Source organism: Oncorhynchus tshawytscha, linkage group LG10 (assembly GCF_018296145.1).
Source record: "Oncorhynchus tshawytscha isolate Ot180627B linkage group LG10, Otsh_v2.0, whole genome shotgun sequence".
NCBI lineage: Eukaryota > Metazoa > Chordata > Actinopteri > Salmoniformes > Salmonidae > Oncorhynchus > Oncorhynchus tshawytscha.
In genome coordinates, this window is record NC_056438.1 from 8,108,884 (window position 1) to 8,130,330 (window position 21,447).

The 21,447-nt window shown below is 42.4% G+C and overlaps 2 protein-coding genes and 2 long non-coding RNA genes across 7 annotated transcripts in view; 2 read left to right on the forward strand and 2 right to left on the reverse strand.

Moving 5' to 3' along the window:
• LOC112259691 (gastrula zinc finger protein XlCGF57.1) overlaps window positions 1-21,447 on the forward strand; it is a 1,127,091-nt gene that overhangs the window by 776,873 nt on the left and 328,771 nt on the right. The gene's annotated exons all lie outside the window — the stretch shown is intronic.
• LOC112237955 (E3 ubiquitin-protein ligase TRIM39) overlaps window positions 1,380-21,447 on the reverse strand; it is a 39,990-nt gene continuing 19,922 nt past the window's right edge. For 3 of the 4 annotated variants that reach the window (XM_042329407.1, XM_042329408.1, XM_042329409.1), the window contains 7 exons: window positions 16,004-16,151; window positions 11,145-11,186; window positions 8,225-8,251; window positions 6,911-6,975; window positions 6,661-6,771; window positions 3,942-4,157; window positions 1,380-2,222 (listed from right to left, as the gene is read on the reverse strand). In XM_042329407.1, coding sequence (XP_042185341.1) covers window positions 2,028-2,222; window positions 3,942-4,157; window positions 6,661-6,771; window positions 6,911-6,975; window positions 8,225-8,251; window positions 11,145-11,186; window positions 16,004-16,151 — 804 coding nt within the window. In that variant the 3' untranslated portion in view covers window positions 1,380-2,027. Of the gene's footprint in view, window positions 2,223-3,120; window positions 3,179-3,246; window positions 3,345-3,400; window positions 3,450-3,941; window positions 4,158-6,660; window positions 6,772-6,910; window positions 6,976-8,224; window positions 8,252-11,144; window positions 11,187-16,003; window positions 16,152-21,447 lie in introns of those variants that run through there. The other variant, XR_006084428.1, reaches the window with a different exon arrangement.
• On the reverse strand, window positions 2,633-3,203 carry LOC121847602. The gene is made up of 3 exons (XR_006084447.1): window positions 3,130-3,203; window positions 3,019-3,067; window positions 2,633-2,712 (listed from the first exon to the last, which is right to left on the reverse strand). It is a non-coding gene; the product is annotated as an uncharacterized LOC121847602 (long non-coding RNA).
• On the forward strand, window positions 11,182-13,194 carry LOC121847604. The gene is made up of 4 exons (XR_006084449.1): window positions 11,182-11,220; window positions 12,530-12,605; window positions 12,996-13,080; window positions 13,159-13,194. It is a non-coding gene; the product is annotated as an uncharacterized LOC121847604 (long non-coding RNA).

A 21,447-nucleotide genomic window follows, 5' to 3' on the forward strand; every position in this document is an offset into this window, starting at 1 on the left:
GTAGTAAGTTTTAAGTTCCTCGGCATACACATCACAGACAAACTGAATTGTTCCACCCACACAGACAGCGTGGTGAAGAAGGCGCAGCAGCGCCTCTTCAACCTCAGGAGGCTGAAGAAATTTGGCTTGTCACCAAAAGCACTCACAAACTTTTACAGATGCACAATCGAGAGCATCCTGTCGGGCTGTATCACCGCGCTTCTATCTCAAGGCCATCAGACTGTTAAACAGCCACCACTAACATTGAGTGGCTGCTGCCAACATACTGACTCAACTCCAGCCACTTTAATAATGGAACAATTGATGTAAAAATGTATCACTAGCCACTTTAAACAATGCCACTTAATATAATGTTTACATACCCTACATTACTCATCTCATATGTACATACTGTACTCGATACCATCTACTGTATGCCGTTCTGTACCATCACTCATTCCTATATCTTTATGTACATATTCTTCATCCCTTTACACTTGTGTGTATAAGAGAGTAGTTGTGAAATTGTTAGGTTAGATTACTCGTTGGTTATTACTGCATTGTCGGAACTAGAAGCACAAGCATTTCACTACACTCGCATTAACATCTGCTAACCATGTGTATGTGACAAATAACATTTGATTTGATTTGATTTGAAGGTAGAGCAACACAATATTATGGGCAGACTTCTCCCCATCTTTGCTACTGTTGTATCAACATGTTTTGACCATGTCAGTTTACAATCCAGGGTTACTCCAAGCAGTTTAGTCACCTCAACTTGCTCAATTTCCACATTATTTATTACAAGATTTAGTTGAGGTTTAGCGAATGATTTGTCCCAAATAAAATGCTTTTATTTTTAGAAATATTTAGAACTAACTTATTCCTTGCCACCCATTTTTAAACTAACTGCAACTCTTTGTTAAGTGTTGCAGTGATTTTACTCGCTGTAGTAGCTGACGTGTATTGTGTTGAGTCATCCACATACATAGACAGACTAGCTTTACTCAAAGCCAATGGCATGTCGTTAGTAAAGATTGAAAAAAGTAAGGGGCCTAGACAGCTGCCCTGGGGAATTCCTGATTCTACCTGGATTACGTTTGAGAGGCTTCCATTAAAGAACACCCTCTGGGTTCTGTTAGATGAATAACTCTTTATCCACATTATAGCAGGGGGTGTAAAGCCATAACACATACTTTTTTCCAGCAGCAAGCTATGATCGATAATGTCAAAAGCTGCACTGAAGCCGAACAAAAAAGTCTCCCACAATCTGAGTCATCTGATTCAATGAATGATGGAGCTGCGTTTTTCCTTTTTGCCCAAAATGTCAATCATTAAGTTTTATTCAATAAGAGAAAAAGCTGTGAAATGAGAATAAAGAGAAGGGAGGCCCAGAAAAGTAATGTTTGGGAAAGATTTATTGAAGTGGTAAAACAGGATGATAGCAGTGTTTTGTGTGATGATTGTGAGGAACTATACAAATTCAACAGTCACAAGAAAGGGACTTCAAATAGGCCTGTTGCACTTCAAGGGAAATGTAGCCTACTGTTCAGATGAGTTAAATGAAACATTGACTGTAGGTCTATAACCTCTCACATAACATAAATAAAAACTCTTGCAGAATTAAGCATTTCTTGCAGTAAAATGATACACCAAATGTAGGCTAAATGTTGACTCGGGAACATGAGTGGAGATATAAGATGTATTTATTTCCGCATCTTGAGAGTTTAGTCAGATACATTCTATAGAGATGCTTAATTAGCGCCATAAAAAGGGGATAGTATTTCAACCACATAAAATATGGATCCCAAGACAAACTGAAATCTTAATCATTCATTCTATCGATTTATGACATTATTCTGGTGAGCAAACGATTGATTTAGTCTTCTACGGGGAAACATAACAACAGAAGATAAGCTGCATGTATCTAATGTCGGAAAATTATAAACAGAAACATATCAGGCAACAACAACAACAAAAACAATTTGTTCCCCCAATCTGTAGCCCAAAACACATTTTTCTATATTAGTGGGTTAGAGTCAGGGGCCTCAGATGTTCAGTTCATCACAATCATTGGGTTGTAGTGGATGGGTGTCCATGAGCAGTACTGGAGTGATGACGAGGGCTCCGTCGTTCTTGCCTGACTTGTTGGTGCAGGGACTGAAGAACGGGAACACGGACTCACAGAAGGAGGCCAGGAAGGTGTAGATGTGGAGCTTAGCGTCCACGTTGTAGAACGATACCTGAAAAGGGGAGAGGAAGGGGAAGTTAGTCCACGTTGTAGAACGATACCTGAACAGGGGAGAGGAAGGGGAAGTTAGTCCACGTTGTAGAACGATACCTGAACAGGGGAGAGGAAGGGGAAGTTAGTCCACGTTGTAGAACAATACCTGAAAAGGGGAGAGGAAGGGGAAGTTAGTCCACGTTGTAGAACGATACCTGAACAGGGGAGAGGAAGGGGAAGTTAGTCCACGTTGTAGAACAATACCTGAAAAGGGGAGAGGAAGGGGAAGTTAGTCCACGTTGTAGAACGATACCTGAAAAGGGGAGAGGAAGGGGAAGTTAGTCCACGTTGTAGAACGATACCTGAACAGGGGAGAGGAAGGGGAAGTTAGTCCACGTTGTAGAACGATACCTGAACAGGGGAGAGGAAGGGGAAGTTAGTCCACGTTGTAGAACAATACCTGAAAAGGGGAGAGGAAGGGGAAGTTAGTCCACGTTGTAGAACGATACCTGAAAGGGGAGAGGAAGGGGAAGTTAGTCCACGTTGTAGAAAAGGGGAGAGGAAGGGGAATACCTGAACGATAGGGGAGAGGAAGGGGAAGTTAGTCCACGTTGTAGAACGATACCTGAAAAAGAGGAAGGGGAAGTTAGTAGGGAGACGATACCTGAAAGGGGGGTCCAGGGAAGGGGAAGTTAGTCCACGTTGTAGAACGATACCTGAAAAGGGGAGAGGAAGGGAAGTTAGTCCACGTTGTAGAACGATACCTGAACAGGGGAGAGGGGAAGGGGAAGTTAGTCCACGTTGTAGAACGATACCTGAACAGGGGAGAGGAAGGGGAAGTTAGTCCACGTTGTAGAACGATACCTGAACAGGGAGAGGAAGGGGAAGTTAGTCCACACGATACCTTCCACGTTGTAGAACGATACCTGAAAAGGGGAGAGGAAGGGGAAGTTAGTCCACGTTGTAGAACGATACCTGAACAGGGGAGAGGAAGGGGAAGTTAGTCCACGTTGTAGAACTGAACAGGGGAGAGGAAGGGATACCTGAACAGGGGAGAGGAAGGGGAAGTTAGTCCACGTTGTAGAACGATACCTGAACAGGGGAGAGGAAGGGGAAGTTAGTCCACGTTGTAGAACGATACCTGAACACGATACCTGGGAGAGGAAGGGGAAGTTAGTCCACGTTGTAGAACGATACCTGAACAGGGGAGAGGAAGGGGCAGTTAGTCCACGTTGTAGAACGATACCTGAAAAGGGGAGAGGAAGGGGAAGTTAGTCCACGTTATATTGTAAGATAGACAGGGAGAGAAGAAAGAGTTGTTGTGTGTGTGTGTGTGTGTGTGTGTGTGTGTGTGTGTGTGTGTGTCTGTGTGTGTGTGTGTGTGTCTGTGTGTGTGTGTGTGTGTGTGTGTGTGTGTGTGTGTGTCTGTGTGTGTGTGTGTGTGTGTGTGTGTGTGTGTGTGTGTGTGTGTGTGTGTGTGTGTGTGTGTGTGTCTGTGTCTGTGTCTGTGTCTGTGTCTGTGTGTGTGTCTGTGTGTGTGTGTGTGTGTGTGTGTGTGTGTGTGTGTGTGTGTGTGTGTGTGTGTGTGTGTGTGTGTGTGTGTGTATATATATATTCTGAATTTCCTCCTTATTCCTCTTGATTCCGGGAGTCTTCAACTGGGATTTCTGTAAAACCCTGGAATTGTTGCACACACAAAAAAAAACTGACGAGTACGAATGAATGTGTGACATCCTACCTGCCCTTTCTCATAATCCACATACACCCCGATCTTCTGGGGTCTGAGGTCGAGAAGCAGCTCAGTGGAGGGATCTGTCCGGAACACATAGTTGTGTTTATCTCTGAGGCTGAGGAACCAGTAGCCGTTGCTAGGAGATACCGTTATCTTCCCCTTCCTGTTGATAGAGCGGCTGGCCACGCCCAGATCCCAGTCAGTCTTCCCGCCCACCTCCACCTGTGAAAAGGTGTGCTCACTTTTGAGGATACAAGCCCAAGTCCATAGTACAAATCTGATGAAAATATGGAATATTATATAACGATGTAGTTCCTATTCAACAAAAGTGGATGAACAGGGCTTGATAGAATTTATATGATTTCTAAATATAGTAACAATCAAATTATAAAATGACTAACCATAAGATTTTACCTTCCTTATAACTGTAAAACACATACTTGTATGTTTAGTGCTAGAGAAAATGGATCTATTTTCTAAAGCTCTCTCTCTTGATTAAAACTTCTGCCCTCACCCTTCTGATCATCAGACAGGGCTCTAGCCTGGCTTCCTGAACTCTTACAGGACAGGGCTCGAGCCTGGCTTCCTGAACTCGTACAGGACAGGGCTCTAGCCTGGCTTCCTGAACTCTTACAGGACAGGGCTCTAGCCTGGCTTCCTGAACTCGTACAGGACAGGGCTCTAGCCTGGCTTCCTGAACTCTTACAGGACAGGGCTCTAGCCTGGCTTCCTGAACTCTTACAGGACAGGGCTCTAGCCTGGCTTCCTGAACTCTTACAGGACAGGGCTCTAGCCTGGCTTCCTGAACTCTTACAGGACAGGGCTCTAGCCTGGCTTCCTGAACTCGAGCCTGGCTTCCTGAACAGGACAGGGCTCTAGCCTGGCTTCCTGAACTCGTACAGGACAGGGCTCTAGCCTGGCTTACAGGACAGGGCCTGAACTCCTGAACTACAGGACAGGGCTCTAGCCTGGCTTCCTGAACTCGTACAGGACAGGGCTCTAGCCTGGCTTCCTGAACTCGTACAGACAGGGCTCTAGCCTGGCTTCCTGAACTCGTACAGGACAGGGCTCTAGCCTGGCTTCCTGAACTCATACAGGACAGGGCTCTAGCCTGGCTTCCTGAACTCGTACAGGACAGTGCTTTAGCCTGGCTTCCTGAACTCGTACAGGACAGGGCTCTAGCCTGGCTTCCTGAACTCGTACAGGACAGGGCTCTAGCCTGGATTCCTGAACTCGTACAGGACAGGGCTCTAGCCTGGCTTCCTGAACTCGTACAGGACAGGGCTCTAGCCTGGCTTCCTGAACTCGTACAGGACAGGGCTCTAGCCTGGATTCCTGAACTCGTACAGGACAGGGCTCTAGCCTGGCTTCCTGAACTCATACAGGACAGGGCTCTAGCCTGGCTTCCTGAACTCGTACAGGACAGTGCTTTAGCCTGGCTTCCTGAACTCGTACAGGACAGGGCTCTAGCCTGGCTTCCTGAACTCGTACAGGACAGGGCTCTAGCCTGGCTTCCTGAACTCGTACAGGACAGGGCTCTAGCCTGGCTTCCTGAACTCGTACAGGACAGGGCTCTAGCCTGACTTCCTGAACTCGTACAGGACAGGGCTCTAGCCTGACTTCCTGAACTCGTACAGGACAGGGCTCTAGCCTGGCTTCCTGAACTCATACAGGACAGGGCTCTAGCCTGGCTTCCTGAACTCGTACAGGACAGGGCTCTAGCCTGGCTTCCTGAACTCGTACAGGACAGGGCTCTAGCCTGGCTTCCTGAACTCGTACTGCTTGTGAGACTGTGACGTGTCCTACCGTCACAAATTGACAGTCTGACCAGAGAATGAAAGTGTAGGGCCAGTGGCCGTTTATATGTAACCCAATACCCCAGAGTCTTCCAAGATGAATTCAATGGCTGTGAATATGTAACCCAATACCCCAGAGTCTTCTCGAGACAGATTCAATGCGAGCTGGCAAGCAGGGCTCTCAGACAAAACTGTTGTGAATTGAATTGGCTTAACAGAAGGTGATTTATAAGCGAATTACCTTGATTAAACAAATTATAATGAAACTCTCCAGAATCGGCCAATTGACATTTAAGAGAATTATTTATAAAAGCTTTACAAATATAATCCTACCCTATTCTATTCTATCCTAAATAGAACAATAAATATACATAAATGGACAAACTACAAGGTCAAATAGAAAGATTTAAGATCCAGGATCCACAAGGCTAAATGAGGATCCAGGATCAACACAGCTAAATGAGGATCCAGGATCAACACATCTAAATGAGGATCCAGGACCAACACGGCTAATGAGGATCCAGGATCAACACAGCTAAATGAGGATCCAGGATCAACACAGCTAAATGAGGATCCAGGATCAACACAGCTAAATGAGGATCCAGGATCAACACAGCTAAATGAGGATCCAGGATCAACACAGCTAAATGAGGATCCAGGATCGACAGCTAAATAAGGATCCAGGATCAACACAGCTAAATGAGGATCCAGGATCAACACAGCTAAATGAGGATCCAGGATCAACACAGCTAAATGAGGATCCAGGATCAACACAGCTAAATGAGGATCCAGGACCAACACGGCTAATGAGGATCCAGGATCGACATCTAAATGAGGATCCAGGATCAACAGCTAAATGAGGATCCAGGATCAACAGCTAAATGAGGATCCAGGATCAACACAATGTTTAAGAAAATGTTTAACCCTACCTCCCAATAGTGTTGACCTGAGGAGAACCCTTCTCGACCCAGAACACACACGACACGGTCAAACCTCTCAGAGTTATGAGGTACCGGCTGGTGACGGTCCCCACATTTTACCTATAGACAGAGAGCAGGTCAGTGCTTTTCACATTATTTGAGGGGGTCACTATAATTATCACGAGGTTAATCCTACACCTTGATCGTTAGGGCAGCTTGATCAAGGTGTAGGAGTACCCCCCCCCCCCATATAACTAACCATTTTCCCGTCTCCTGATAGGATGAGCCTGGGGTGGGCGGTGCTTGAGTCCATAGTCACGTCCACTGAAGGAGGAAGGGGAAGTGGGGAATAGAAATGAAGGAAAGAGAGGAGAAGAGGTGGAGGGGTGGAGAGAGGGAGGACAGAGAGGAGAAGAGGTGGAGGGGTGGAGAGAGGGGTGGAGAGAGGAGAAGAGGTGGAGGGGTGGAGAGAGGGAGGACAGAGAGGAGAAGAGGTGGAGGTATTGAGAGAGGGGTGGAGAGAGGAGAAGAGGTGGAGGGGTGGAGAGAGGGAGGACAGAGAGGAGAAGAGGTGGAGGTATTGAGAGGGGTGGAGAGAGGAGAAGAGGTGGAGGGGTGGAGAGATGGAGGAAAGAGAGGAGAAGAGGTGGAGGGGTGGAGAGAGGGGAGGAGAGAGGGAGGACAGAGAGGAGAAGAGGTGGAGGGGTGGAGAGAGGGGTGGTGAGAGGGAGGACAGAGAGGAGAAGAGGTGGAGGGATGGAGAGAGGGGTGGAGAGAGGAGAAGAGGTGGAGGGATTGAGAGAGGGAGGAAAGAGAGGAGAAGAGGTGGAGGGATTGAGAGAGGGATGGAGAGAGGAGAAGAGGTGGAGGGGGTGGAGAGAGGGGTGGTGAGAGGAGAAGAGGTGGAGGGATGGAGGAAAGAGAGGAGAAGAGAAGAAGGGGGTGGAGAGTGGGGTGGAGAGAGAGGGAGGACAGAGAGGAGAAGAGGTGGGGGATTGAGAGAGGGGTGGAGAGAGGGAGGACAGAGAGGAGAAGAGGTGGGGATTGAGAGAGGGGTGGAGAGAGGGAGGACAGAGAGGAGAAGAGGTGGAGGGATTGAGAGAGGGGTGGTGAGAGGGAGGACAGAGAGGAGAAGAGGTGGAGGGATTGAGAGAGGGGTGGAGAGAGGGAGCACAGAGAGGAGAAGAGGTGGAGGGATTGAGAGAGGGGTGGTGAGAGGGAGCACAGAGAGAAGAGGTGAAGGGATTGAGAGAGGGGTGGTGAGAGGGAGGACAGAGAGGAGAAGAGATTTTTTATTTATTTTTTATTTCACCTTTATTTAACCAGGTAGGCAAGTTGAGAACAAGTTCTCATTTACAACTGCGTTCCGGGCCAAGATAATGCAATGCAGTGCGACACAAACAACAACAGAGTTACACATGGAGTAAACAAACATACAGTCAATAACACAATAGGTGGAAAAAAGGTCTATGGAGATGGAGGGATTGAGAGAGTGGAGGAGAGATAAATGGAAATGCATTGATGAGTAACTTTATAAGTATAACTTTGTGATGACCTATGTATCTCTACATACCTGCATACTCCTGTACCTGCTTCACCTCTTCAATAAAGGAACAGAAGAAAACAAAATGTAAAAAACATCAATATTATAATGACATTATTCAATTGTAATCTTTATCTCATATACTTATAATCTATGTAATTGTTATTTACTGCTGCTCTTTGATTATTTGTTATTCTTATCTCATACTTTAAAAAAAAGTATTTTCTTAAAACTGCATTGTTGGTTAAGGGCTTGTAAGTAAGCATTTCACTGTAAGGTCTACCTACACCTGTTGTATTCAGCATTTCACTGTAAGGTCTACCTACACCTGTTGTATTCAGCATTTCACTGTAAGGTCTACTACACCTGTTGTATTCAGCATTTCACTGTAAGGTTTACTACACCTGTTGTATTCAGCATTTCACTGTAAGGTCTACTACACCTGTAGTATTCAGCATTTCACTGAGAAGGTCTACTACACCTGTAGTATTCAGCATTTCACTGTGAGGTCTACTACACCTGTTGTATTCAGCATTTCACTGTAAGGTCTAGTACACCTGTTGTATTCAGCATTTCACTGTGAGGTCTACTACACCTGTAGTATTCAGCATTTCACTGTAAGGTCTAGTACACCTGTTGTATTCAGCATTTCACTGTAAGGTCTACTACACCTGTAGTATTCAGCATTTCACTGTAAGGTCTAGTACACCTGTTGTATTCAGCATTTCACTGTGAGGTCTACTACACCTGTTGTAGAGGAGATTCAGCATTTCACTGTAAGGTCTACTACACCTGTAGTATTCAGCATTTCACTGTAAAAAAGGTCTACTACACCTGTTGTATTCAGCATTTCACTGTAAGGTCTACTACACCTGTTGTATTCAGCATTTCACTGTAAAAAAAGGTCTACTACACCTGTTGTATTCAGCATTTCACTGTAAGGTCTACTACACCTGTTGTATTCAGCATTTCACTGTAAGGTCTACTACACCTGTTGTATTCAGCATTTCACTGTAAGGTCTACTACACCTGTTGTATTCAGCATTTCCCTGTAAGGTCTACTACACCTGTTGTATTCAGCATTTCACTGTAAGGTCTACTACACCTGTTGTATTCAGCATTTCACTTTAAGGTCTACTACACCTGTTGTATTCAGCATTTCACTGTAAGGTCTACTACACCTGTTGTATTCATCATTTCCCTGTAAGGTCTACCTACACCTGTTGTATTCATAATTTCACTGTAAGGTCTACTACACCTGTTGTATTCAGCATTTCATTGTAAGGTGTACTACACCTGTTGTATTCAGCATTTCACTGTAAGGTCTAGTACACCTGTTGTATTCAGCATTTCCCTGTAAGGTCTACTACACCTGTTGTATTCAGCATTTCACTGTAAGGTCTACTACACCTGTTGTATTCAGCATTTCACTGTAAGGTCTACTACACCTGTTGTATTCAGCATTTCACTGTAAGGTCTACCTACACCTGTTGTATTCAGCATTTCACTGTAAGGTTTACCTACACCTGTTGTATTCAGCATTTCACTGTAAGGTCTACTACACCTGTTGTATTCAGGATTTCACTGTGAGGTCTACCTACACCTGTTGTAGTCAGCATTTCACTGTAAGGTCTACTATTCCTGTTGTATTCAGCATTTCACTGTAAGGTCTACTATACCTGTTGTATTCAGCATTTCACTGTAAGGTCTACTACACCTGTTGTATTCAGCATTTCACTGTAAGGTCTACTACACCTGTTGTATTCAGCATTTCACTGTAAGGTCTACTACACCTGTAGTATTCAGCATTTCCCTGTAAGGTCTACTACACCTGTTGTATTCAGCATTTCACTGTAAGGTCTACTACACCTGTTGTATTCAGCATTTCACTGTAAGGTCTACTACACCTGTTGTATTCAGCATTTCACTGTAAGGTCTACTACACCTGTTGTATTCAGCATTTCACTGTAAGGTCTACTACACCTGTTGTATTCAGCATTTCACTGTAAGGTCTACTACACCTGTTGTATTCAGCATTTCACTGTAAGGTCTACTACACCTGTTGTATTCAGCATTTCACTGTAAGGTCTACTACACCTGTTGTATTCAGCATTTCACTGTAAGGTCTACTACACCTGTTGTATTCAGCATTTCACTGTAAGGTCTACTACACCTGTTGTATTCAGCATTTCACTGTAAGGTCTACTATACCTGTTGTATTCAGCATTTCACTGTAAGGTCTACTACACCTGTTGTATTCAGCATTTCACTGTAAGGTCTACTACACCTGTTGTATTCAGCATTTCACTGTAAGGTCTACTACACCTGTTGTATTCAGCATTTCACTGTAAGGTCTACCTACACCTGTTGTATTCAGCATTTCACTGTGAGGTCTACTACACCTGTTGTATTCAGCATTTCACTGTAAGGTCTACTACACCTGTTGTATTCAGCATTTCACTGTAAGGTCTACCTACACCTGTTGTATTCAGCATTTCACTGTAAGGTCTACTACACCTGTTGTATTCAGCATTTCACTGTAAGGTCTACCTACACCTGTTGTATTCAGCATTTCACTGTAAGGTCTACTACACCTGTTGTATTCAGCATTTCACTGTAAGGTCTACTACACCTGTTGTATTCAGCATTTCACTGTAAGGTCTACTACACCTGTTGTATTCAGCATTTCACTGTAAGGTCTACTACACCTGTTGTATTCAGCATTTCACTGTAAGGTCTACTACACCTGTTGTATTCAGCATTTCACTGTAAGTCTACTTTCACCTGTTGTATTCAGCATTTCACTGTAAGGTCTACTACACCTGTTGAATTCAGCATTTCACTGTAAGTCTACTTTCACTTGTTGTATTCAGCATTTCACTGTAAGGTCTACCTACACCTGTTGTATTCGGGGCATGTGACAAATAGGATCTGATGTGTAGATACTCACTGGGCTGTGGTATTGGAGAGGATTCTACTGGAACTTGTACGCCTGTAAAGATAACAAATGAAAACAGCTCAAACAGGTGAGTAATATCTCTAAAGGTATCAGGTGAGTAATATCTCTACAGGTATCAGGTGAGTAATATCTCTACAGGTAACAGGTGAGTAACATCTCTACAGGTATCAGGTCTGTGTGAATGGTTCTCTACAGGTATCAGGTCTGTGTGAATGGTTCTCTACAGGTATCAGGTCTGTGTGAATGGTTCTCTACAGGTATCAGGTCAGTGTGAATGGTTCTCTACTTCTCTACAGGTATCAGGTCAGTGTGAATGGTTCTCTACTTCTCTACAGGTATCAGGTCTGTGTGAATGGTTCTCTACAGGTATCAGGTCAGTGTGAATGGTTCTCTACTTCTCTACAGGTATCAGGTCTGTGTGAATGGTTCTCTACAGGTATCAGGTCAGTGTGAATGGTTCTCTACAGGTATCAGGTCTGTGTGAATGGTTCTCTACAGGTATCAGGTCAGTGTGAATGGTTCTCTACTTCTCTACAGGTATCAGGTCAGTGTGAATGGTTCTCTGCTTCTCTACAGGTATCAGGTCTGTGTGAATGGTTCTCTACAGGTATCAGGTCTGCGTGAATTGTTCTCTACAGGTATCAGGTCTGTGTGAATGATTTTCTACAGGTATCAGGTCTGTGTGAATGGTTCTCTGCTTCTCTACAGGTATCAGGTCTGTGTGAATGGTTCTCTACAGGTATCAGGTCTGTGTGAATGGTTCTCTACAGGTATCAGGTCTGCATGAATGGTTCTCTACAGGTATCAGGTCTGCGTGAATGGTTCTCTACAGGTATCAGGTCTGCGTGAATGGTTCTCTACAGGTATCAGGTCTGTGTGAATGGTTCTACAGGTATCAGGTCTGTGTGAATGGTTCTCTACAGGTATCAGGTCTGTGTGAATGGTTCTCTACAGGTATCAGGTCTGTGTGAATGGTTCTCTACAGGTATCAGGTCTGTGTGAATGGTTCTCTACAGGTATCAGGTCTGTGTGAATGGTTCTCTACAGGTATCAGGTCTGTGTGAATGGTTCTCTACAGGTATCAGGTCTGTGTGAATGGTTCTCTACAGGTATCAGGTGAGTAATATCTCTACAGGTATCAGGTGAGTAATTTCTCTACAGGTATCAGGTGAGTAATATCTCTACAGGTATCAGGTGAGTAATATCTCTACAGGTATCAGGTGAGTAATATCTCTACAGGTATCAGGTGAGTAATATCTCTACAGGTATCAGGTGAGTAATATCTCTACAGGTATCAGGTGAGTAATATCTCTACAGGTATCAGGTGAGTAATATCTCTACAGGTATCAGGTGAGTAATATCTCTACAGGTATCAGGTGAGTAATATCTCTACAGGTATCAGGTGAGTAATATCTCTACAGGTATCAGGTCTGTGTGAATGGTTCTCTACAGGTATCAGGTGAGTAATATCTCTACAGGTATCAGGTGAGTAATATCTCTACAGGTATCAGGTGAGTAATATCTCTACAGGTATCAGGTGAGTAATATCTCTACAGGTATCAGGTGAGTAATATCTCTACAGGTATCAGGTGAGTAATATCTCTACAGGTATCAGGTGAGTAATATCTCTACAGGTATCAGGTGAGTAATATCTCTACAGGTATCAGGTGAGTAATATCTCTACAGGTATCAGGTGAGTAATATCTCTACAGGTATCAGGTGAGTAATATCTCTACAGGTATCAGGTGAGTAATATCTCTACAGGTATCAGGTGAGTAATATCTCTACAGGTATCAGGTGAGTAATATCTCTACAGGTATCAGGTGAGTAATATCTCTACAGGTATCAGGTGAGTAATATCTCTACAGGTATCAGGTGAGTAATATCTCTACAGGTAACAGGTGAGTAATATCTCTACAGGTATCAGGTCTGTGTGAATGGTTTTCTGCTTCTCTACAGGTATCAGGTCTGTGTGAATGGTTCTCTGCTTCTCTACAGGTATCAGGTCTGTGTGAATGGTTCTCTACAGGTATCAGGTCTGCGTGAATTGTTCTCTACAGGTATCAGGTCTGTGTGAATGGTTCTCTACAGGTATCAGGTCTGTGTGAATGGTTCTCTACAGGTATCAGGTCTGTGTGAATGGTTCTCTACAGGTATCAGGTCTGTGTGAATGGTTCTCTACAGGTATCAGGTCTGTGTGAATGGTTCTCTACAGGTATCAGGTCTGTGTGAATGGTTCTCTACAGGTATCAGGTCTGTGTGAATGGTTCCCTACAGGTATCAGGTCTGTGTGAATGGTTCTCTACAGGTATCAGGTCTGTGTGAATGGTTCTCTACAGGTATCAGGTCTGTGTGAATGGTTCTCTACAGGTATCAGGTCTGTGTGAATGGTTCTCTACAGGTATCAGGTCAGTGTGAATGGTTCTCTACAGGTATCAGGTCTGTGTGAATGGTTCTCTACAGGTATCAGGTCTGTGTGAATGGTTCTCTACAGGTATCAGGTCTGTGTGAATGGTTCTCTACAGGTATCAGGTCTGTGTGAATGGTTCTCTACAGGTATCAGGTCTGTGTGAATGGTTCTCTATAGGTATCAGGTCTGTGTGAATCAGGTATCAGGTCTGTGTGAATGGTTCAGGTCTGTGTGAATGGTTCTACAGGTATCAGGTCTGTGTGAATGGTTCTCTACAGGTATCAGGTCTGTGTGAATGGTTCTCTACAGGTATCAGGTCTGTGTGAATGGTTCTCTACAGGTATCAGGTCTGTGTGAATGGTTCTCTACAGGTATCAGGTCTGTGTGAATGGTTCTCTACAGGTATCAGGTCTGTGTGAATGGTTCTCTACAGGTATCAGGTCAGTGTGAATGGTTCTCTACAGGTATCAGGTCAGTGTGAATGGTTCTCTACAGGTATCAGGTCAGTGTGAATGGTTCTCTACAGGTATCAGGTCTGTGTGAATGGTTCTCTACAGGTATCAGGTCTGTGTGAATGGTTCTCTACAGGTATCAGGTCTGCATGAATGGTTCTCTACAGGTATCAGGTCTGCGTGAATGGTTCTCTACAGGTATCAGGTCTGCGTGAATGGTTCTCTACAGGTATCGGGTCTGTGTGAATGGTTCTCTACAGGTATCAGGTCTGCGTGAATGGTTCTCTGCTTCTCTGCAGGTAAATTAATTAAATTCCTTCATTGTTTAACACCTCCCTAATTTGAAATTCGAGGAGAGAAAGAGAGAAAGAAAGAGGAGAAAGAGGAGAGAGAGGATAGAAATAGGAGAGGAGAGAAAGAGAAGGAGAGGAGAGAAAGAGAAGGAGAGGAGAGAAAGAGAAAGAGAGGATAGATAGAAAGAGAAGGAGAGGAGAGAAAGAGAAGGAGAGGAGAGAAAGAGAAGGAGAGGAGAGAAAGAGAAAGAGAAGGAGAGGGGAGGAGAAAAAAAGGAGAGGAGAGAAAGAGAGAAAGAAAGAGGAGAGAAAGAGAGGATAGAAAGAGAAAGAGAGGATAGAAAGAGAAAGAGAAGGAGAGGGGAGTAGAAAAAAAGGAGAGGAGAGAAAGAGAGAAAGAAAGAGGAGAGAAAGAGAGGATAGAAAGAGAAAGAGAGGATAGAAAGAGAAAGAGAGGATAGAAAGAGAGAAGAGTTGAATTCCTAACCATTGGCTACACTGGTGGAAATGGTTCAACTGTGAGACTTTCGATACCGACAGAATAAGAGCGAATCTTCAATACTAATTACTGGTCTGCAGCAAGAATTTATGTCGACTGAATGCGAAGACCGACAACCGCCGAAACATCTATTCTATAACAACATTTCTGAATGGGACTCTGAAGTATCCAATCTAACCTCGAAAGACTCCAGGGACACAAAGAGAAGTTCAGATGAACATTCCAACAGAAAGACGGACGATTCCAACAGAGACCATGATGAAACACTGAGCGTAAACATATATATTGATTGTTGATTATTATTATTATATTATTGTTGATTGATCAGTACAATTATCAACTGTGTAGTGACTCTTGTCTTTCCTGGCCTTCTCAGTCCACACCCACTTCCCTTATCATTTCCTTGTAACCATATATATTGTTGTTTGTTTTTTTACATTTCTGTGATTATTTAGTTAGTTCGTAAATAAATGATTAAGACAACTGATGTATGGATGATTCATGGCAAAGACTGGGTTCGTGCAGATAACCAACATCTTTCGACGTTTGGAATGAGACTACCGCGAGGTAAAGAATTGTTCATTAATTAGAAGACTAATTGGTCAGATATTAAAATATCTGAAAAGTTATATTAGGAAAATTATAACTTTGTAATCTGACGATTTTTCTTGGTGCCCCGACTTCCTGGTTAATTACATTTACATGATTAGTTTAATCACGTAATAATAATTACAGAGAATTGATTTGATAAAATAACAGTCTTCACTTTAATGATGCCAAAGACACGAGGAGAGAAAGAGAGGGGAGAAAGAGAGGAGAGATAAGAGGAGGAGAGATATGAGAGAGGAGAGGGAGAGAGATGAGAGAGGAGAGAAAGAGGGAGAGAGGAGAGAAAGAGAGAGAGGAGGGAGGAGAGAAAGAGAGGAGAGAAAGAGAGAAGAGAAAGAAAGAAGAGATAAGAGGAGGAGAGATATGAGAGAGGAGAGAAAGAGGGAGAGAATGAGAAAGGAGAGAAAGAGGGGAGAGAGAGATGAGAGAGGAGAGAAAGAGGGAGAGAGATGAGAGGGGAAAGGAGAGAGAGAGAGAGAGGAGAGAGAGAGAGAGATGAGAGAGGAGAGAAAGAGGGAGAGAAATGAGAGAAAGAGAGAAATGAAAGAGAGGGATGAGAGATGAGATGAGAGAGGAGCAGTACTCACCAAATTGAACCATCCTGCTGATATCTTCCTGGAAACGTTGGACCAGGACAGACAGCGATGTATAGATGGGCCCCGTTCCCAGATCAGAGTTCACCGACACCCCAGACCAGTCTCTGATTGGTGGAGGGGTGCAGAGTGCAGGGTAGCTCTGAGGGTGGGGGCGGAGCAAAGAGTGTAAGTTTTTCATTGAGTGGAAAAAGCTGTTCCAGGCTGACTACATTGCAGATTCATGGCAGGTGTTAAACATGTAATCAAACCACATCAAATGATACTGCAGTAGATGACATGGTGATTATATGATACTGCAGTAGATGACGTGGTGATTATATGATACTGCAGTAGATGACGTGGTGATTATATGATACTGCAGTAGATAACATGGTGATTATATGATAGTGCAGTAGATGACGTGGTGATTATATGATACTGCAGTAGATGACGTGGTGATTATATGATACTGCAGTAGATGACATGGTGATTATATGATACTGCAGTAGATGACATGGTGATTATATGATACTGCAGTAGATGACATGGTGATTATATGATACTGCAGTAGATGATGGTGATTATAGATACTGCAGTAGATGACATGGTGATTATATGATACTGCAGTAGATGACGTGGTGATTATATGATACTGCAGTAGATGACGTGGTGATTATATGATGGTGATTATATGATACTGCAGTAGATGACATGGTGATTATATGATACTGCAGTAGATGACATGGTGATTATATGATACTGCAGTAGATGACGTGGTGATTATATGATACTGCAGTAGATGACGTGGTGATTATATGATACTGCAGTAGATGACGTGGTGATTATATGATACTGCAGTAGATGACGTGGTGATTATATGATACTGCAGTAGATGACATGGTGATTATATGATACTGCAGTAGATGACGTGGTGATTATATGATACTGCAGTAGATGACATGGTGATTATATGATACTGCAGTAGATGACGTGGTGATTATATGATACTGCAGTAGATGACGTGGTGATTATATGATACTGCAGTAGATGACGTGGTGATTATATGATACTGCAGTAGATGACATGGTGATTATATGATACTGCAGTAGATGGTGATTATATGATACTGCAGTAGATGACGTGGTGATTATATGATACTGCAGTAGATGACATGGTGATTATATGATACTGCAGTAGATGACGTGGTGATTATATGATACTGCAGTAGATGACATGGTGATTATATGATACTGCAGTAGATGATGTGGTGATTATATGATACTGCAGTAGATGACATGGTGATTATATGATACAGTAGATGATTGGTGATTATAGATACTGCAGTAGATGACATGGTGATTATATGATACTGCAGTAGATTATATGATACTGCAGTAGATGACGTGGTGATTATATGATACTGCAGTAGATGACGTGGTGATTATATGATACTGCAGTAGATGACATGGTGATTATATGATACTGCAGTAGATGACGTGGTGATTATATGATACAGTAGGTGATTATATGATACTGCAGTAGATGACGTGGTGATTATATGATACTGCAGTAGATGACGTGGTGATTATATGATACTGCAGTAGATGACATGGTGATTATATGTGCAGTAGATGTTATATGATACTGCAGTAGATGACGTGGTGATTATATGATACTGCAGTAGATGACATGGTGATTATATGATACTGCAGTAGATGACGTGGTGATTATATGATACTGCAGTAGATGACGTGGTGATTATATGATACTGCAGTAGATGACGTGGTGATTATATGATACTGCAGTAGATGACGCAGTAGGTGATTATATGATACTGCAGTAGATGACATGGTGATTATATGATACTGCAGTAGATGACGTGGTGATTATATGATACTGCAGTAGATGACATGGTGATTATATGATTATATGATACTGCAGTAGATGACAGTAGTGGTGATTATATGATACTGCAGTAGATGACGTGGTGATTATATGATACTGCAGTAGATGACGTGGTGATTATATGATACTGCAGTAGATGACGTGGTGATTATATGATACTGCAGTAGATGACGTGGTGATTATATGATACTGCAGTAGATGACGTGGTGATTATAGATACTGCAGTAGATGACGTGGTGATTATATGATACTGCAGTAGATGACGTGGTGATTATATGATACTGCAGATTATATGATACTGCAGTAGATGACGTGGTGATTATATGATACTGCAGTAGATGACGTGGTGATTATATGATACTGCAGTAGATGACGTGGTGATTATATGATACTGCAGTAGATGATACTGCGTGGTGATTATATGATACTGCAGTAGATGACGTGGTGATTATATGATTATATGAGTAGATGACGTGGTGATTATATGATACTGCAGTAGATGACGTGGTGATTATATGATACTGCAGTAGATGACGTGGTGATTATATGATACTGCAGTAGATGACGTGGTGATTATATGATACTGCAGTAGATGACGTGGTGATTATATGATACTGCAGTAGATGACGTGGTGATTATATGATACTGCAGTAGATGACGTGGTGATTATATGATACTGCAGTAGATGACGTGGTGATTATATGATACTGCAGTAGATGACATGGTGATTATATGATACTGCAGTAGATGACGTGGTGATTATATGATACTGCAGTAGATGACGTGGTGATTATATGATGAGTAGATATATGATACTGATTATAGATACTGCAGATGACATGGTGATTATATGATACTGCAGTAGATGACATGGTGATTATATGATACTGCAGTAGATGACGTGGTGATTATATGATACTGCATGGTGATTATATGATACTGCAGTAGATGACGTGGTGATTATATGATACTGCATGGTGATTATATGATACTGCAGTAGATGACGTGGTGATTATATGATACTGCAGTAGATGACGTGGTGATTATATGATACTGCAGTAGACGTGGTGATTATATGATACTGCAGTGACGTGGTGATTATATGATACTGCAGTAGATGACGTGGTGATTATATGATACTGCAGTAGATGACGTGGTGATTATATGATACTGCAGTAGATGACGTGGTGATTATATGATACTGCAGTAGTGATTATATGATACTGCAGTAGATTGGTGATTATATGATACTGCAGTAGATGACATGGTGATTATATGATACTGCAGTAGATGACGTGGTGATTATATGATACTGCAGTAGATGACATGTGGTGATTATATGATACTGCAGTAGATGACGTGGTGATTATATGATACTGCAGTAGATGTAGATTATATGATACTGCAGTAGGTGTGATTATATGATACTGCAGTAGATGACGTGGTGATTATATGATACAGTAGATGCAGTAGATGACGTGGTGATTATATGATACTGCAGTAGATGACGTGGTGATTATATGATACTGCAGTAGATGACGTGGTGATTATATGATACTGCAGTAGATGACGTGGTGATTATATGATACTGCAGTAGATGACGTGGTGATTATATGATACTGCAGTAGATGACGTGGTGATTATATGATACTGCAGTAGATGACATGGTGATTATATGATACTGCAGTAGATGGTGATTATATGATACTGCAGTAGATGACGTGGTGATTATATGATACTGCAGTAGATGACGTGGTGATTATATGATACTGCAGTAGATGACGTGGTGATTATATGATACAGTAGATGACATGGTGATTATATGATAGATGACGTGGTGATTATATGATACTGCAGTAGATACGTGGTGATGATACTGCAGTAGATGACATGGTGATTATATGATACTGCAGTAGATGACTGCAGTAGATGATGGTGATTATATGATACTGCAGTAGATGACGTGGTGATTATATGATACTGCAGTAGTAGATGACAGTAGATGGTGATTATATGATACTGCAGTAGATGACGTGGTGATTATATGATACTGCAGTAGATGACGTGGTGATTATATGATACTGCAGTAGATGACGTGGTGATTATATGATACTGCAGTAGATGACGTGGTGATTATATGATACTGCAGTAGATGACGTGGTGATTATATGATACTGCAGTAGATGACGTGGTGATTATATGATACTGCAGTAGATGACGTGGTGATTATATGATACTGCAGTAGATGACGTGGTGATTATATGATACTGCAGTAGATGACGTGGTGATTATATGATACAGTAGATGCAGTAGATGACGTGGTGATTATATGATACTGCAGTAGATGACATGGTGATTATATGATACTGCAGTAGATGACGTGGTGATGATACTGCAGTAGATGACGTGGTGATTATATGATACTGCAGTAGATGACGTGGTGATTATATGATACTGCAGTAGATGACGTGGTGATTATATGATACTGCAGTAGATGACGTGGTGATTATATGATACTGCAGTAGATGATACTGCAGTAGATGGTGATTATATGATACTGCAGTAGATGACGTGGTGATTATATGATATAGTAGATACTGCAGATAGATAGATGACATGGTGATTATATGATACTGCAGTAGATGACAGTAGATGACGTGGTGATTATATGATACTGCAGTAGATGACGTGGTGATTATATGATACTGCAGTAGATGACGTGGTGATTATATGATACTGCAGTAGATGACGTGGTGATTATATGATACTGCAGTAGATGACGTGGTGATTATATGATACTGCAGTATGATACTGCAGTAGATGACGTGGTGATTATATGATACTGCAGTAGATGACGTGGTGATTATATGATACTGCAGTAGATGACGTGGTGATTATATGATACTGCAGTAGATGATGGTGATTATATGATACTGCAGTAGATGACGTGGTGATTATATGATACTGCAGTAGATGACGTGGTGATTATATGATACTGCAGTAGATGACATGGTGATTATATGATACTGCAGTAGATGACGTGGTGATTATATGATACTGCAGTAGATGACGTGGTGATTATATGATACTGCAGTAGATGACGTGGTGATTATATGATACTGCAGTAGATGACGTGGTGATTATATGATACTGCATGACGTGGTGATTATATGATACTGCAGTAGATGACATGGTGATTATATGATACTGCAGTAGATGACATGGTGATTATATGATACTGCAGTAGATGACATGGTGATTATATGATACTGCAGTAGGTGATTATATGATACTGCAGTAGATGACATGGTGATTATATGATACTGCAGTAGATGACGTGGTGATTATATGATACTGCAGTAGATGACGTGGTGATTATATGATACTGCAGTAGATGACATGGTGATTATATGATACTGCAGTAGATGACGTGGTGATTATATGATACTGCAGTAGATGACGTGGTGATTATATGATACTGCAGTAGATGACGTTGTGATTATATGATACTGCAGTAGATGATTATATGATACTGCAGTAGATGACATGGT